This window comes from Kogia breviceps, chromosome 10 (assembly GCF_026419965.1).
Source record: "Kogia breviceps isolate mKogBre1 chromosome 10, mKogBre1 haplotype 1, whole genome shotgun sequence".
In the NCBI taxonomy this organism is placed as follows: domain Eukaryota; kingdom Metazoa; phylum Chordata; class Mammalia; order Artiodactyla; family Physeteridae; genus Kogia; species Kogia breviceps.
Window position 1 is genome coordinate 39,648,594 of NC_081319.1, and position 19,101 is coordinate 39,667,694.

The 19,101-nt window shown below is 46.0% G+C and overlaps 1 protein-coding gene across 13 annotated transcripts in view; it reads right to left on the minus strand.

Annotated features, from left to right (window-relative positions):
- Positions 1 to 3,935: 3,935 nt before the first annotated feature.
- The window catches only part of ARIH2 (ariadne RBR E3 ubiquitin protein ligase 2), a 49,393-nt gene continuing 34,227 nt past the window's right edge, over positions 3,936 to 19,101 (minus strand). For 9 of the 13 annotated variants that reach the window (XM_059077055.2, XM_067044230.1, XM_067044226.1 and 6 more), the window contains 12 exons: positions 17,823 to 17,886; positions 16,183 to 16,333; positions 14,876 to 14,997; positions 13,518 to 13,627; positions 12,029 to 12,146; positions 10,987 to 11,037; positions 10,875 to 10,896; positions 8,333 to 8,484; positions 7,099 to 7,242; positions 6,425 to 6,493; positions 5,202 to 5,285; positions 3,936 to 4,966 (listed from right to left, as the gene is read on the minus strand). In XM_059077055.2, the coding sequence (XP_058933038.1) occupies positions 4,895 to 4,966; positions 5,202 to 5,285; positions 6,425 to 6,493; positions 7,099 to 7,242; positions 8,333 to 8,484; positions 10,875 to 10,896; positions 10,987 to 11,037; positions 12,029 to 12,146; positions 13,518 to 13,627; positions 14,876 to 14,997; positions 16,183 to 16,333; positions 17,823 to 17,886 (1,159 nt within the window). In that variant the 3' untranslated portion in view covers positions 3,936 to 4,894. Of the gene's footprint in view, positions 4,967 to 5,201; positions 5,342 to 6,424; positions 6,494 to 7,098; positions 7,243 to 8,332; positions 8,485 to 10,874; positions 10,897 to 10,986; positions 11,038 to 12,028; positions 12,147 to 13,517; positions 13,628 to 14,875; positions 14,998 to 16,182; positions 16,334 to 17,822; positions 17,887 to 19,101 lie in introns of all 13 variants that reach the window. The other 4 variants (XM_059077056.2, XM_067044234.1, XM_067044228.1 and 1 more) reach the window with 1 other exon arrangement.

Consider the following 19,101-nt stretch of genomic DNA (forward strand, 5'->3'; position numbering starts at 1 on the left):
AAACCCAGATTATCCCCAAATATGGAGGTGGGAGGACAAACCAGTGGCCAAGTGCCAAAACCTGGTCTTTCTCGTTCTCTGCTCGCCCCCACCCCCACCCCCCAAGGTGGACATGCAGACAAGAGCAACATCATTGAGGCAGGTCCCACCGGTGGTTTGTCTTTACATTGTTAAGACCCCCTCCCCCTCCAACTTCCTCCCAGACAAGTAGAGTGTGCATTTTCTGGTCTCCTCAGTAGGGCAGCCCCATCTTCTTTTCTTGGAGATTCTACACACAATGGCAGGTTTCATCAGTGCCCAAGTATTGGGTTGTCCAAAAAGTTTGTTCAGGTTTTTCCATAAGATGTTCCTGAACCTTTTGGCCAACCCAATACATTGGTTCATCCAGTCACCTTTAGGGACTATCTTTGTCCAATCTCCTTAGGAAACGATAAGCACTGTCCAATAAAAGGAGAAGTTCTGGATGTTTTCAAGGGGGGGCAGGTGGCAATGGGAGCCTTTGGAGCTCAGCCAAAGCTGGGATGCTGACCAAACGCCTCCAGTGGTCCAGCATCCTGCCTCAGATGGAGTAGGAACTGAGCTCTGTAGGCAACTGGCAAGTCTGGACTCTCCCAACATGGAGGCAAAGACAGAGGCAGCGAGGACCTGGCCCTTCTTCCTGAAATGAATTCCAGATGTCACGGTTTTCCGGTATCCATGAATGAATGTTGAGACCATTTCCTTTTTAGCTTTTTATTTTTATTTTATTATTATTATTTTTTTATTTTTATTTTTTGCGATACGCGGGTCTCTCACTGTTGTGGCCTCTCCCGTTGCGGAGCACAGGCTCCGGACGCACAGGCTCAGCGGCCATGGCTCACGGGCCCAGCCGCTCCGCGGCATGTGGGATCTTCCCGGACCGGGGCACGAACCCGCGTCCCCTGCATCGGCAGGCGGACTCCAAACCACTGCGCCACCAGGGAAGCCCCCTTTTTAGCTTTTTAAAACCTATAATTAGATCACCACAAAATGCTCATGTTCCTTAAACTATTTTCCTGAACTCCATTATCCTACGTTCCTATTACCTGTATCCAATTGAGTTATGCTTACTGCTATGCACAGCTAACATCACCAGAGGGCAAGCAGGTTGGGTGGGAAGTGGGGGGCGCCTCACCCCCTATTTCTGCTCTGCCTGCTGTTGGCTATGGGAATTTCAAAACCACAGCATAAACTATAATTTCTTGGCCTTTTAAAAGCTATGGCCTTTTTGATATCTAAACCTCTCACCACCCAGGCTGGCTCACCTCATGGGAGTGGCAGTCCCATCTCAATCATGATACATAGTCAAATCTGGGTCTTGTGCTGAGCTATTTAATCTCTGTTACAAAAGTTGGATTTACTTTCCAATTTCTAACAGCGAATGTTTTTTGTTTTGCCATTTAGTAGAATGATGACATTGGGCAAATTACTCATTTTGGACAGTGACAGCACCTACCTCACAGGGCTGCTGTGACGACTAAGTGGATATGTGCTCAGTGACCATTAGATTATCTTGTGGGGACAGGAATTGGTCTAACAAATTCAATGGCTATGTCCTCAGTGCCCAAAATAGAGCTCAGTATATAGGCAATGCTCAGATTGTTGCAGGAAGCCCTGAAGAGTATGTGGAAAATCCCTCTTCCAGATTTTGCTAGAATGTGCTATCTTCTCTTGTTCTAAGATCACCAAGGGTATGGTGCCAAGGCCATTGGTATCCTGCCCACTGATCTGCAGGAGTAGCTCTTCAGCCCCTGGCCTTGCTGTCTCAGTGAAAACATGCACTAGTGACCAGTTCTGTGTCCTTCATGTTCTGGAGGCTCCTAGAGGGTAGAGACCATGCATCTTTTACACACTATTGTATGCCCACGTGCTGAGCATGGGGCTTGGCACATCTGAAGTCCAAAGAGGAGCAGTTGTGGAATTGACTAGCAGTGTCTGGGACCTCCCTGGCCTTGGCTGCCCTGTGCATGCTGTGCTGCCCACAGCACTGGAGGCTTCACCCCTATCAGTGAAGTTGCCGCCACTCCTGACACCACAAATGCGGACCCCCTTGTTCAGAATCCAAGCTGTTTCCTGTCCTCAGCCTTTGGGATTAAACTCCAAACATTTCCAGTTCCTGTTGAGAGTCCTCTCTTCCTAAGCCCAGGGTCCCTGTGAAGCCACAAGTCCCGCTTCCATACTCCATGGCCCTTTGCTCCCACATCTGCTTTGGAGGGACCCAAGGATCTTCTGAATAAGCAGCTCAGGGACTCAGCAGGGCTTTAGGGCATTAGAATCAGTACATTACCAAATCCTGGGATCTGTGTTTGGTGGGGAATGCTTTGGCCTGCACCCAAGGAGGGAAAGGAAAGCCAAAAATACCGGGATATTCCACTTCCCTCCACAGGTGACCTCTCCCCAGACAGGCAAGAAAGGCAGAGCAGTCAGGCCAGTGGGGCCTTCACAGCCCTCTGAAAGAAGGGACTGGCCAACAGGAAGGCCCCTATTTGATGCTCAGTGGACTGAACCCCCGGGGGCATTGGCTCAGAAGGCTACTTGGATCCTTTGAAGAATGACTCTGCACACACTTTTATAATCAGAAACTTGCAGTTTATTTTGAATAAACCACTCAAGGTTGAGCAGATGACATCACCTCAACTTTTTCTTTGAAGAAAACAAAGATATATGGTAAATTCATGAAAACACTGTGCCTTCCTTTGCAGGGCAGAAAAATTCTGCCTGACCTTTTCCATCTTCCTGATGTTAACAAGAGACAGCCACTCAAGGCACAAAAGAAAGCTCTCCACAGATCAAGGGCTGCAGGCTGCAGTCTGGGCACAGAACCTCCTGCAGCTCCAGTGGTTGGGGTCACAGCTGGCTGCAAGTACACTATGTGGTAGCTGTGCAGTCCCCAAAATGCCCAGGGCGCCAAGGGTGTGACTTAAGGTGCAGAGCTGCAACTCAGCTCCTGCAGCTGCCATGGCGGTGACACAGAAAGGACTCAATACAGAGGTAAAAGCTCCAGACACCATGATCTTCCACGGGCCAATGCAGCAGTCACACCTCACCCCTAGGTCCCGCAGCAGGCACTCTCCTCCTTCAGTTAGCTCAGCACTGTCCAACTCTGGGTTCGTCTACTATACTCCTAACTTGTCCTACCACTCCACCCCGTGGTCCCTTCCTTGCAGGAGATGACAGGAAGAGGCAAAACCTGACCGGGGAGAAAGGGAGCTTGCAGCCGGCTATGTACCCCATGACTCCAAGAGTTACAGCTGTCCTCTGCCTTCAAGAGTGATTCAGTTTACAGCTTACATGGTACCTGGGAAATTACCGACTGAGGTGAAAATGTTTGAATATCAAAGAATTTCCAACACAATATTTATTCACACATCTCCCAAGCAACTCTTCCAGGAGGTCAAGGAGCCCCTATCAAGTATGGACAACTCTGCCAGCCTGAGTGGAGGCACTGAAAAAAGCCATAGAAACCCCAGGAATCACAGATGTAACTTCTGAAACCCCCACAGGACCAAGTTCAGGACAGGTAGGACACCATGCAAACCACTTGTTCCTCTGCTCGGTGAAGAAGCTGGCCCTTTTCCCTGGCCCATCCCTTGTGGTACAGGAGCTGGGACCACAAATCAAGAACTGTGCTGGCATCAGACTCCCAGACCCTAGAGGTGCTGTCCTCCAATAGCTGAAACCAGGCAAGGCGGAGTGCAACCAACCCCTAGAGTGGGTAAATGGAGACATACACTCCAGGTTAACATGAAAACAATTTGTGCAAACAAGGTCCCTGAGCCAGGCAGACCAGAGTCCTTGGGAGGACCATGCTGAACTCTGACCCTAACGTTCACCAGAGGAAAGTGTAGCAGGACAGTGTCAGGTATGGCTGTGTGTGAACCTGGTCAGAGTCACACCATGGGAACACTGGCACAAAAGAAGGAACCAAGGTAAAACAAATTTATTTGGGGGAACAATCCCCTTTAAAAGTGGATCTCTATCTTTAGAAAACAAAAGAAAACTGTGCTGAACTCACATCCCCTGGTCTGGAGGGCCACAAGCCCACCTACGTGTTCTGCTGTGGGCTCTGGCCTGAGTAGCCAGACCCAGGTAAAGCTCACTTTCAAGAATTAAGATGAGTCCACAGACACACAGTGCCAACAGACAGGATGACACCCCATGGCAAGACTCCATTCTGTATTGTCTCCTCACTGCCAACGTAAGGCAGTGCACCTGACCACAAAAGGGTCTATGAGGACCAGGCAGGAGGCACGATGTGATTCCCTGCGCTCCATGCCTATAACTCAGGGCAACTCAATTTCCCACCATCTGCCACCCCATGCTCTTCCCTTGGGACTCTAGCTGTGGCTAAACACATGAATCTGGCAAGCAAAGACCACCGGGACCCTCTTGGAGTAGAGATTCTGAGGCAAGGTGAGCAGGCAGCATATGTTACATTCTAAGTAAAATAGCTAGAGGTTAAAACACTCCAATGCCAATTTATTTTTAAAAAGGGTTCTGTGTAATTCTATGGTTTGTTTGCCCCCCATTTTTGTATAATTGTACAACCTTTGAAAATTATAAGTTGTAATGATCTAATCCTATTAATAGTCATTCAGAAAAAACTCTCCCTCCCTCCCAACAACCATCCAGGGGGAATTAAAGGTCCTGAGAAGAGGCCAGTTCAACATGGCCTCTACCCTGGGAAAAACAAAAAGCAAAAAGACGAGGGAAAAAAAAACAGAAATCGACTAAGAGGTGTGTGGCCAGTGTCTCTCAGGAGTGGGGCCCTGGCTGTTGCCTGGGGTTGTGAAAGGCAGAGCCTGCAGCATGCAGTACAGCAGCCGGGAGACCTCGCAGCCACATCTTCCTCACTCTGGCACGTCCATGTCCCAACCTAGGTGTCATGGAAATCCTTCAGCAGGGTTCTCCTCCGCTGCTCTGCTATGTGCATCTGGTTCTCTAAGTCCTGCACCAAGGAAGCAAGATAGGTGCTTGCATGGCCAGTCCCATGAGCAGGGAGCAGCTAAAGCCACCCCCCCTGCCCCCCCTGCCCCCCTTGCCATGGACTCCAAGAAGCCAAAAGCACTGACCTTCCGACCCTTCTCAGCAGCAGCTTCCAGTCCACATGCCAACTACCATGTTACCTATTACCACACCAGCCCTCCCTTGCCTGCCAGAGGATCCAAGAGGACAGCACTTACCCCTCTGTCATAGCTGTCTGCGCGCTCCACCTTCCATGACAGGTTTTCGATCTCAGCCTCCAGCTGAGCCTGCTGGTATTCAAACTGTATGGGTAGAGCAGGAGGGTCAAAAGGAGAGGGGGCTGTAGCCGGGGCAGGGCCTGCAGATGGGAGGGGCAGATGCAGCACCTCAGGCTCGCATGAGCTATAGACAACCCTGATACTGTCCTCAGAGAGCAGTGCTACTTCCTGTACCCAGAGCCAGAATCCAATCAAAAGGCTACCACCTATGGAGTACGGCCATGTGGCAAGGCCACACTCACCCTCCGCCCCCAAAGAAAAGGGAAGAACTTAAGCCACTGAAGAGAATGCTCCCAACATACAGGGAAATGGATGCTGCAAAAACAAGTCAAAATGGATATTCACAGACACTGTATTCACTGAATACTTTGTTTTTTCAGCCCTTCTGAAAATCAAGAGTCTTAAAAATTTTGAAACCATTTGACTTAGTAATTATATACCCACTGCACAAATCAGTTGCACAAAGAGGTTTCCCAGTGTCTTATTTATGATAGTGAAAAACAGAAACAATAAATGCCCCAAATGTTGGTACAACCATATACTGGAACATTTATGCAACTACTACAAAATGGCATTTTCCAGCCTGGTAAATAACGACAGCTGCAAAAACAATTAGTTGTAACAAAAAAATGTTATATATATAACCTTGATTATAGAAATATTAATTTTAAAAGGCTGGAAAACGCTAACAGCGGTCATTTCTTTCTGGTGGGATGACGAATGATGTAAATGTTTTTCTAAGTTTTTCAACATTTAAACAGTAAGTGTGAATTACTTTATAATTGGGGGGAAACAACCCAACATCTAAGATGAAAATTAAACCAAGATGCAAAAAAAGGCCACTATATTTAGGAACATGCAAGCTGCATATCCTCCCAAAGCATGGGCACTGGCTCCCAAGGGGCAACAGACATTTTCAGCCTGTCACCCCAAAAATATAGTTGTTCACGGGCTTCAGTATATCTGCCTTCCTATTACACAAAATATCAGTACCTGAGATCTACTTTGGAAATGCCTAGGGGAGAAATAAAATTTTACAATTGCCAGTTTTGATCTTGCCCTCCCAATAACCAGGCATCTGGTCCTTGCTCTCCTGCAAAGTGCAGGGAGAGAAGGGCACCTCTGAAGCTAAGAGAGCAGAGAAAAGAATCACTTTGCCTTACCAGCTTCTTCCTGGGTCCAGACTCCATGTAGTATGCATATGGGTACGTGTACTGCAAGGTGTATCGACACTGTAATAGAGAGAAGAGAAGGGACCTGTATCTATGACCCTAACTACATGGATCTCAGGTGGCTTTTACAGTTCTTACCCCACCATGCAAATTAGCCTGGCTCAACAGGTATGGGCCTGAAAGAAATGAGGCCAAGGCAAATAAAAGATGAATTGGGGGACAACATGGCGAAAACTGAAACAAAAATGGTCACAGAACACCCACAGTTCCTTTTTCACACTGTGATTTATTACCAGCAGCTGCCTCAATGGCTCTTCCCTCTTGAGTCGGACATCAGAGTCCACACATCTATCTCAATACTTGTCCAAAGACAATCTCTTATTTTCCTTTGAGTGATGCATGGATGGGACAAAAGAAGAAAAGGGCTCTAGTTTTCCCTGCAGTTCTTTCCCTGCAGGCAAAGGCACTGGAATACTCTTCTTAAAATCCCCTGGACATCCACAGAGGGCTGGGTCCTCAGTGGGCACAGCCCAGCAAAATGTGGACCCATAAGCAGGAGCATGCAGGACTGCACAGGGTGCTGAGCCCCCTGCCCCCTACAGTGCCTCCCACCCTCAGAGGTCTGGGCATCAAACCAGGGACTGGAAGAGTGAGGGGGTACAAACCTTGGCCAAGAGCTTGGCAGCATTCTGTAGGTACTGCCAGTCAATCCACGTCCCCAGATTATTCATGACCCTCTCCTGAATCTTCTCATGAATCCGCTGGTATGTCTGTGCCTCCAGCTGCAAGCTCTTGTTGTGGTTTTCCCACTACAGGGTTCAGAGGAGGGAGAAAGCTGCAGAGTCCCAGGAAGGTGGAGATCCAAAAGGAGTTCAGAATGGCCACAGCCTCATCTAGCTGATGGGGACTGTGTGTCCTTGGGATTGCAGGAGGGGGGCTTCCTCAGTTCACACTACCAACCCTGTCCAGAGCAGCTGTCTGCCTGCCAGATCACTCTACCCCCCTGTGGCAATAGGACTCGAGCCCTGAGGATGAAGCAAAGCTAGGTAACTACAGGTCTCTTGTGCTTAGAAACCAAATCTCCCATGCTCGGTGGGCTTCTGAAGGGTCTTCCTGAGATGAACTGCCCTCTGAACCTGACTATTAAGATGGCACTGGGGGCTTCCCTGGTGGCGCAGTGGTTGAGAGTCCGCCTGCCAATGCAGGGGACACGGGTTCGTGCCCCGGTCCAGGAAGATCCCATGTGCCGCGGAGCCGCAAGGCCCGTGAGCCATGGCTGCTGAGCCTGCACGTCCGGAGCCTGTGTTCCGCAACGGAAGAGGCCACAACAGTGAGAGGCTCGCGTACCACAAAAAAAGCAACAAAAAAACCCAAAACAAACAAACAAACAAACAAAAGATGGCACTGGATTAGGGAGAGGGGCAAGATTGGGGTAGGGGATTAAGAGATACAAACTATTATGTGTAAAGTAAGCTACAAGGATATGCTGTACAGCACAGGGATTATAACCAACATTTTATAATAACTATAAATGGAGTATAACCCTTAAAAATTATGAATCACTGTGCTGTACACCTGAAAATTATATAATACTGTCAGTCAGTTATACCTCAATTAAAAACAAGCAACAAACATGGCACTGGATGGAAAAGACTGTCTGATGATCCTTCATTATCCTTCAATTTATCATTCAAACAAGGTCAGCATGTCCTTCCTTGTTGGCCATTGCTGCCCTGTGGAGCCTGAAAGCCGTATCTATGGAGGCACCACACAGGCCACTGCAGGAGTTCCACTTCCTGACTTCTGTGTGCGCATGCTGGCTGTGGCTACCAGTCACTGGGAATTTCACCCAACAGGCCAAATGGAAGCAGCCCACCCTCCAGGCTTCTGGATGCCTACCCTCTCAAAGTAGAACAAGTACTTCTTGAGGGCCTCCCTGGCCTGGGCTTGCTGGCTCTGATTGACAATGTCAGGGTTCTCCTTGTACCGACTGCACTCATAGTACTCGCTGCCGTGCGTCTTCCAATCTCCTAGACACATCCAGCAGAAGTCTACACAGAACAGAGAAAGAAGTATTTACACATACGAGACAAGGCCACATTCCTCCAAAGTCATAGGCAAAGCAGGAAAACAGACAGATCTTGCTCTGGGTGGGGGGTGGGGGGGTCACCTATCCACAACTCTCCAAGGCTGCCTCTTTACAGAGGGAATGTATACCTCTCATCCCTGTCACATCCCACTGTCCCTGTAAGCCTGTCCTTGCTGATCTGAACAACAGCCTACGGACAGTCTCAGTTTCATGAACACATATGCTTTGTGCCATTTAATCCAACACAAGCAGATGCTGACTGTACAAGGCCACTGGTCTGCTGTGTCAATGCCTCTGTGACAAGCAGAAACTTGTCCAACCGAAGCCCACCTGGTCATTCAGAAAACACATTTGCCCTCCTGACTATCTCCCACTCTCAACACCTGTCCTAGGTGTTGTACATGAAACTAGAAAGAAAGACTTTTCCCCCTTTTCTTCTGTCTTAAATAGCACATTTTTATGGGAATTCCCTGGCGGTCCACTGGTTAGGACTCGGTGCTTTCACTGCCGTGGCCTGGGTTCAATCCCTGGCGGGGGATTTAAGATCCCACAAGCCACGCAGGGTGGCCAAAAAAAAAGAAAAAGCACATTTTCATAAAACCTACCCAATAGAACATACCCAGAATTATGACTCTGTTTCCATACTGAGGAAGCAAAGAGGGAAAAATAAAGATCCCCTATGGATGTTATACATTCGAACAATTATTGTGGCTTAATGGAGAGGGGCCAACCACAGTTCTATGTTCTGTCTCTGCCAGAGACCCCGACAGTGGTAAACCCTGTTTCCCAGGAATCACTCCATAAGTTGGCTCAATGATTTCCCAAAAGGGACTTCTGTAAAATCTGGAGAAGCTAAAGCTAAAGCCGAATCAAGAGACCCAGAGGTCGTTCACTTCTCTTCTCCTAGGAGGCTTCACTGAACAGTGGCAACATTGCTTTCTCCTCAGCCAGCTAGGTTGTGTTTGCTACTGTTTTAAATACTACTACATTGCTTAGGGTTGCCTATACAGATAGTAAAACTATACAGCAATGCGAGGGATGGAAGTTAACTCTGGGCAGTAAGGGATGGGGAGACTATGACTGAGGAGGGACACACAGAGGACTTCCTCAGTACTAGGAATGTGGTGGGTACTCAGGTGTTCACTTTGTCATTTCTCTTTAAACTGTATGTATGTCTGGTGCACTGTTCTAAGTGGATCATACATGTCCCTCTCATTCAAACATGCAGAAAAGCTAGGGTGGGATGTCACTGAGAAAATATGCCACTACCCTCGGCCTAGCTTCATTCTACACTTCAAGGTCACCACTCCAGTCTAAAACCTTGCCTTGTCTACTCTGATTACAGTGTGCTCCTGGGAGAACACAGGAATAGCATTAGTCAGGCTCTTACAAAGAGAAACTCTCATGGGCTCCTGGTCGGCATCTAAGCAGCTGTGTAAGAAACCTATCTAGACACATTTTCTATCTGAAGGAATTTTATATCTTTACTTGACCTGGCAGGAAAGGAAAGCAAAACCAACAGGTTCTATGTAACCTACACCTGAGAGATGACGGAGGCCTGAGAGGCCAAAACTCCCTCTGAAAACTTTATAAAACCTCAGAGGAGGACTTCCCTGGTGGCACTGTGGTTAAGAATACACCTGCCAACGCAGGGCGACACGGGTTCGAGCCCTGGTCCGGGAAGTTCCCACATGCCACGGAGCAACTAAGTCCGTGCGCCACAACTACTGAGCCTGCACTCTAGAGCCCGCGAGCCACAACTACTGAGGCCTGCGCGCCTAGAGGCCGTGCTTCACAACAAGAGAAGCCACTGCAGCCTGCACACCACAATGAAGAGTAGCCCCCACTCGCCACAACTAGAGAAAGCACACGCACAGCAATGAAGACCCAATGCAGCCAAAAATAAATAAATTTATATATATATTTAAAAAAAAAACCTCAGAGGAAAAGTATTATTTTACTGCCTCCAGTAAAACCATGTACAGCCTGCTTAAAAGGCACCTGTAAGGCAGCACAGATAAGTCCCATGCTACTTACCTGCCTTGGCAAAAATAAAAAGAACACACTAAAACCTTCTTCTTGGATGACTGAGGATTCATGAGGGTCTAATAGTCACCCCAAACTTGACTTCTGACTACATGTGTCAGTGAGATGGCAGTGGGATTATAAAAGGGACCAAAAAATAATAAATCAAGAAATGCTTTATTCTGGTTATCATGACTATAAGTGACTGAGGCTGCCCTTTGTTTTATCACTTCACCACAAAAGCACTCACTAAACAAGCAGTGGAGACCCGTGCACAAGAAACAGAGACTGTGCCACTGGGCCTTGTACATCAAGCCTGGGACTCACCGTGTTTACACTTGGAGCATTGCTGTCAGAGGGAAACAGAAGAGAACATGTTAAGGGCACGCTGACCAAAGGCTCCACGTCACATAAGCAAAACGTACAGGCGTCTGCTCACCATGTGATTGCAGCCTCCGTTCTTCTCAATGCAGATGTTACACTTGGGACACTGAGGAGATAGAAGGGTGCCATTAGGCTCACGCACCATCAGGCCGGTTCTAAAACAAATTACACAAAGCTCCCGGCACCCGTGCCCAGTAGCTCATCGTGCGAGCACTTCTGGGGATGAGCATCTCACTTAAATGTGGCGGGTCGCTGAGGCTGGAACAGCAATTCAAGGAAATGAGGTCAGCATGTTTGGCTCTGAATCATTCCAAGCACCATCTGTCCCTGCCACAAGGCCGCTCAGATTAAGCACAAGCTGAGTCAGTAGAGAGCTTGCCTGCTTGGGAGGAACGCCAAAGCAGTATAAGAGCTGCCACACTGGACTAAGTCCTCATCAGCTTGCGTGAACTTATGCTTCCAGGAGAGGCCAAGGAAATAACCTCTAAAGCTCACTCTCATTTGAGAGATGCCAGCAACCCCAGGCAGCAATGCAGAGATCAGTCTGATGCTGTGCTCTTCCACCGCCATGAAAAGGACTATGCTTAATGATGTCATAGTCACAGCTGTGCTTGTGGGTGCATCAACCCAGCGTGTGACTGGCACAGGGTACAGCCTTGAGTGCTGAGTCATGGAGAACTCAAGGGGCTACAGGCCATGCTTTCCCATGGGAAGTTTCCAGAATGAGAATTCGACAGGCCTGGGCTTGCATTAGAGTTCTGCTATTTATTAGGTGTGGCTATCAACTACCTCCCTCCCAGGGCTGTTAAAGCTTGGGAGGCATTCAATAAAACCTAGTCTTCTTCTAATTAGCTTTCCTAAGGGTCCAACTTCTCCAAGCATTTCAGCATTTATTAAAATAAATGCACTCAGTGCATACTATGATAAACTGCTACAAACTCTGCCAGGTCTGGGCAGCCTCCATCAAGAGCCCTGAGGCCCTGATCAAGAGCCTCCATCAAGAGCCCTGTTCTGCTCTCAGATGGTACATCTCCTGGGCAAGGCCCTGGGCAGCACTAAGGAGGGCAGATCCATGACAGGTAAGATACAGTCCTTACGTCTTTAGTGTGAGCACTAATGTAGTTGGCTGTTTCAGAGTCGTCTGCACACTTCGTGAGCCATTTCCGAATTGTGGCGCAGTCTGTGGGGGCGTGATACATCTGACGACACTTGAAACTTAAAACCAGAAAAGATAATCGTTAGGTCAGATCCTGTGTTCTTCATTTTCCTTCTGTCCAAGCCAACAGATCCTGAATTAGAGCTTTTCAAAGAGGTAACATCACCTATCAAGGCATCTGAGACATTTTCTTACCCAGGATTATACTGAAGTACTGTGTGAATTTCTCTCAATAAACCCAAATGAAATGTTTGTTTTAAATATCTTATGTGGTGTCAATCCTTCCTGACAGAATACCAAATTCAGAATTCAGCTTCCCAAAGGGCACCAGGATGCATTCTGATAAGACATCTCAACTCAGGCCCAAGGCAGGAATGAGATCCACTTCTGGGAGCCTTGGCTTATCTCCAAGTCAGATGTGCACACAGGATGCACAATGCCAGAACTTGTGCAATCTGTAGGGGGCATGATACATCTGACAATGCTTGAAACTTAAAATAAGAAAAGAAAAACACTCCAACATTCATCAGGCCAGGCTCCCATGTTTTTAATTTCCTTTTTGTCCAAGCCAATACAACTTTATGGATAAAGGCTCTCAGGCAGGTAGCCTAACACATGTCCCAGGGAAAAGAAGTTCATAATGCAGGACACAAAGGATAGAAAGCAACCACATTAGTGGTTCTTAACCTTTGGAGAATCACAGACTCACTCAACAACATCTTGAAAGGCAGGCACATATGCACACATACCACATTTTCTACATACTTTCTCTGAAGCCCCACCATGAATTTTCCAGGGAGGCATGAATTGGGGATAAGTCTGGACCTAAATTATGGCTCTGCCATTACCTTGCACCTCAATTTCCTCACCTATAACATAAGAGTAACAATAGTACAATCATACACAGTCGTTGTGATAATGAAGGTAAAATGATCAGGACAGAACATTTCCTCTGGTAAGCCTTCAGTATACTTTAGCTATTCCCATCATGTCTACTGAACAGAGTAAACCCCAGGTAAATATAAACATATTTATGGATTACAGTGTTATAAAATTAGCAGAAAGGCCAAGAGAAAGATTAAAATGTTGATGGTTGTTGCTTTCAAATACAGTAGTATGTGAATTATCTGCGCAGGTAGATACACACCCATACAGACACGCAGTCTCTGGGCCATGAGTCTCAGTAGCATAAACCACAGCACATTCCGCAAGAATCTGTGCCCCTTTCTTGTCTCCAGACTGACTATTATCAAACATCTCATGGAACATGAGATGCTAGGTACAAACCCTGACCACGTGGAACAGAGCTCCTCTTCTGGCCAAAGACCCTGCCTCTCCCAGACCCACCCTCTCAAGAGCAACAGCAGTGATGCTTTAGAGCAGGAGAAGGCACAAGCCCCGGGCTGCTCAGCACCCACACTCACTCTTACCAGAAGACCTCGTTGCACCGATTGCACTGTACTCGGCGAGCTCTGGGCTCCTGTACCCGGATAACCATGGGGCAGTCAGCACCAGGGCACAGCTGGAGCTGGTAGTGACTCTGTGAACACACCAAGGGGGGGGAATAATGAGGACATCCCCTAGTTGGTGCCTCCAAATTAGACCTCCCTGAGTACTCAAACCCCTTCTGTTCTTCCAGCTGATGACTTATATCAAGGGGCTACAGGAATTCAAGAGGGATGTCGTGAAGACCAGACATTAGGCAGGTAGTGCAAATGACCTTTGTTTGCTTATTTTTAATATTTATTTTTTGGCTGCGTCGGATCTTAGTTGCAACACATGGGATCTTCACTGTGGCATGCGGGATCGTTCGTTGCGGTGCGTGGGCTCTTCATTGCAGCGTGCGGGCTTCTCTCTAGTTGTGGCGCATAGGCTCCAGAGCACACAGGCTTAGTTGCCCCGCGGCATGTGGGATCTTAGTTCCCCAACCAGAGATCGAACCCGAATCCCCTGCATTGGAAGGCAAATTCTTAACCACTAGACCACCAGGGAGATCCCTGAAAATGACCTTTGAATGCTCAGTTTAAACTAGGTAGCAACTCACTAGAATGCTCTAAGATTAGATGACAAAATGGAATACAGCAGTGTGTCTCTGAAATGAAAGGGCAGAGGGACCAGGGCTGGAAAGGAACACAGACCACTCAGCTGTGCATAAGACTCTAAGGGGCTCAACAACCCTCAGGCATCTACCAAAGGCAGCAAACAGCACAAGGAACAAGGCATTGCTTTTCCTGTAGCATGTGCATGAGACGACCCAGACCATCAATCAATCCAATAAGCTGAGGCATGGAAGACAAAGATGAAAATTATGCTGCATGGAACCAACAAGCCTGAACAGGTAGCACACAGAGGGGAAGAACTCCAAAACTGACCATGCTGAAAACCTGAACAAGTTTTCAAATTGCCCAAAAAGCAGCACCTCTTTTTTGTGCTGAATCACACAGTGAACTGAACAGAACAGCAACTCCTGAGATATGCCTGACTTGTGTTTATCCCCTGACATACAGTAGCTTGTTTAAGCAACTTTGTATAAGGTGGGGATGCCTGACCATTCTACAAGAGAAAACCAAGGCTCAGAGAGGTAAAATAATGGGTCAAGGGATACATAACAAGGAAGCAACAGACCAGGGATTCACTAGCACTCTAGTAGTTTTCAAACTTTTAAAGCCGTGGAGCTCTTTCTTCAAACGAAAGCATCTACTGGCAGCCTAGTCTATGAAGTAACTGGTGAGCATCTGATGAAAAGCAGGCCCGGGAAGACAGAGGGCACAACAGGGGCTGGGCATACCTCCACATAGTCCCTGAAGAGGTAGCGTCTGTATTTGTCTCTCAATTCTTCATTGGGCAGCAATGGAAACACGAAGTCCTCTGGTGTTCGAAGCGGGCAGTCCTGAGCCATGCAAGAGACACCTGTTGAACAAAGACAACCTAATGGACAACTGTATCACAGAAGACACAACGATAATATATTTGCTGAGTTCAACCAACAAATTCAGATTCTACATAAGGAACCCCTAAAGCATGAGAATTTATTCAAAGAAGAGAGAAATTAATACATTTGCACAGTGATGCAACTAAAATATTATTCCAAATTAAATAGGATAGGGAATTCCATGATGGTCCAGTGGTCAGGACTCGGCATTCTCACTGCCAGAGCCCCGGGTTCAATCCCTGGTCGGGGAACTAAGATCCCGTAAGCCGCACAGAGCCACCAAAAAAAACCCAACAAAAACAAAACAAATTAAATCATATATATCACAAATAGCACCAATAAAAAACAAAACTGTTTAAAAAATCCTATAGGGTTATTAACTAACAATTTAGTTTTGTGATGTTTAATATTACGTGCATGTGATTACCGTCAATACAATGAGATGTTGCAGACACAATTAAAGTAATGCTAATTTAGTTTCAAATATCAAGTCATAGTTAAATATTCCTTTAACTGATCATCAAGTTTGATTTGTGCTTATATTTCCTAAATAACAGCAAACTCTCTAGGTGTTTCTGAGTTATGGCTGCCACTCTGAGAATCAAGATAGATACAGTAGGCAGCTTAAAGGACAGTTTTCCCAAAAGGCAAGAGAAGGTAGCCTTGCATTCACACCAACATTTACATATATGCCCAAACATTAGCCTTAACTCTCTCATTTTACTCAGGTCTAAACTTTGCCATTGTTCAGACAGATGTGTTTGGAAACCAATGGTTCTGACAATAAAAACTTCTATTAGGCTCACAAGAAAACACTCAGTTGACCTGAGAACCTGAAAGGGCAGAGCTAAAGCTAAATACTTCATGCCAGCCTTTTATAAATCCTATGGCAGGGCTTCCCTGGTGGCGCAGTGGTTGAGAGTCCGCCTGCTGATGCAGGGGATGCGGGTTCGTGCCCCGGGCCGGGAGGATCCCACATGCCGCGGAGCGGCTGGGCCCGTGAGCCATGGCTGCTGAGCCTATGCTTCTGGAGCCTGTGCTCCGCAATGGGAGAGGCCACAACAGTGAGAGGCCCACGTACCGCCAAAAATAAAATAAAATTAAAAAAAAAAAATAAAATAAAAAAATAAAATAAAATAAAATAAATCCTATGGCAGACTCACCCACACCCACGCCATCCTTGACAAGTACGGAGCAGTGCTGCTCCCAGCAGCTGCGGCAAAACTGGTGCTGACAGGCCAGAGACAGTAGGTTTTCCTTCCGCACAAACTGCATACACACTGCGCAGTGGTGAGGGGGATGGTTTGTGGGGACCTGGGGAGAGGCAGAGTGATATGAGCCACGGGAGGCAATTCTGACCCTGCAACAAGTGTCAGAACTCAACTTCAATGTGTGCACTCTGTGAGTTCCAGTTTTGAGCAGAAAGCATATTATCAGGAAGGCTTTCTGAAGGAGGTAGTAACTGAACTAGGCTTGATGAATCACTAGGATTTAGAGAGGCAGAGAGAAGATGGAAATGAGAACTAACAGTAGTTTATAACATCAGGCAGGCTGAAAAGACCCAGATTTCAGAACTGTCAAGGTCCTTAGAGGTCATTCAAATCCACCTTATTTCAGAGGCTATTGGGTTTCTTTAGAAAACTGCCCTCATTCAGCACAGCACAGAGTTGCTTCTCAACAAGTACTACAAACCCAGCCATATAGGTGCTTAGAGGCTGAGTGTGAGCCTCTAACAGCCCACAGTGCAGTTTTACTTGTCAAAGACAGTGGTTTTCCCATATCAATATGTCCAAAACACACAGTATTACAGTTTTTACCAAGTTACAACTCATTCTTAACATACCAAAGAGATGTCACATACAATTAATTTAGAGAGATGAGGAAGGCTTCTACAAGGGAAGAAACTCTTCTAGTTTGTGGGAAAATAACGTAAAGCTTAAACTCCAGAATCCATACCATGCTACAACTGGCAAAGACAATCTGAGGACCCCAGCCAAAAACACTAACCAATGAAAAAGTCCACTACATGTTTAACATTAGGTTCTTGTTAGTTTACTGGGAATACAGAAAGTAACTTGAGGAAAAGGACCGTATTATCATGTTTGTCCAGTATGCTCTTAGAAATTTTCTCCTAAGAGACTGCAGAAGTAATGTGGTGACCTGAGCCCCAATTCTCCCTCCTGAGAGTGCTTTTAACATGGCCCTCATTCATCTGACAAATGCTGACTGAACTCCCAGATACAGAGGAAATTGCTATACATTGATTCCTAAACTTAAAAAGCACTTACAGTCTAGTAGGGGAGCTGAAAAGACATGAGTGAATTACTACAACATACACGTAAAGGCTTAAAGATATAATTAGAGGAGTTTGGAGGGGAGTGGTCCCAGGAGATAGGTTTAGGTTTTTTGAGAGATGGCTTGGATGTGGGTCTCTAAAGATGAGTTCCATTTCCACAAGCTGAGATGGGGACAGAATCTGGACATTCCAGGCCAGGGAAGGCATAAGCAGAGTCAAAGAGGCATGTGGTGAGTGGGAACACCAAGAACACAGCAGGAATAGAGTACAGGCTGTATGTAAATGCAAGGAAAAAGGTGAGGCTGGAGAGGGCAGGCAATGATTCACTCCTCATCTATGAGGAAAATTTCCAAACTATAATGGAAATGGAAGATTTAGGCCTATGCTGAACAAATATCATGGGCATATTGTACTATAAACAAGGCAAGATGGTTCTCAATAACAATGTGAGCCACAGAAAGAGCCACAGACAACAGGAGAAACCTTATTCAAGGAGGACACACTCACATGTTTTGACGGATTGGGCTGAACTCGAGCCTCAACGAGCAGTTGAGCAGAATTAGACTTGTATCTACAAAACAAAAAGTAGAAATAAAGGGAATCAGAACCTGAAGACGAATAGCTTTACTTCTGAACAAAAACAGGATAGACCAACATGTGTTGCAGTCACACTAAAGTGTCTTTGTCTTTTAACTACCTTCTCGCAAAACCAAGCTTGCTTTTCACCTTACTACAAATACTTTCTGCTTTTTCAACTTTTTTAGCTCTCAATTGGTATAAGAATAACAACTCTGTCTTAAAGGCACTGAACTATAAGAAAAATACTTATGAAGGACCATATCTGCTTTAAGTCCCTTTCTGGAATTACAAGCAAATATCTCTATGTCTTCAGAATAGGAAAGGATATCTTAAAGACACAGAAAAAGTAAAGCATAAAGGAAAACTCTGTATGCTACATTTAAGAACTTCAGTTCAGGGAATTCCCTGGTGGCCTAGTGGTCAGGATTCTGGGCTTTCACTGCTGTAGCCCAGGTTCAATCCCTGGTCAGGGAACTGAGATCCTGCAAGCCAAAAGAACTTCAGTTCATCAGAAGACAAGATAAAGTGAAAAGCCAAGCTATAAACTGAAAGATAATTCAATACATATACAACTGGTAAAGAACTGATACTCAGAATAAACAAAACAAAAACTCCTAAACGTCCATTTGAAATGAAAAACAACAATTAGAAAAATGGGCAAAAGACATAATAGGCATTTCACAGAAGAGGAAGCACAAATCACATAGGAAAAAATGATCAACCTCCTTAATAATCTGGACATTGAAATTAAAAACAACCAGATGCCATTTACACCCACCAGACTGTAAAACTTTAATTCTGATACTCATACACCACTAGTGGGTATATAACATGGTACAATCACTTTGGAAAACATTTTGGCGTTATCTAGTAAAGCTGAAGTAACACATACCCTATAGCCCAGCAATTCACTTTCTGTACTTAACCCTAGAAAAATTATGTGACACTATAAGTCATGTACAAAAGTTTTCAGAGTTGCATTATTTTTAACAGCAAAAAACTAAAAACTCACAAATAGTTTTTGACAGGAGGATGGATAAGATGTCATGATGTTCAACCTTGTTAATTTAAAAAGTTGAAGAATACATATGATTCCATATCTGTAAAGTTCTAAAAACATACAAAACTATAAGATATATAATTTAAGAATAAATAAGAAAATGATCAATACCGAATTCAAGGTACTGGTCGCCCTGGAGAAGGAAGG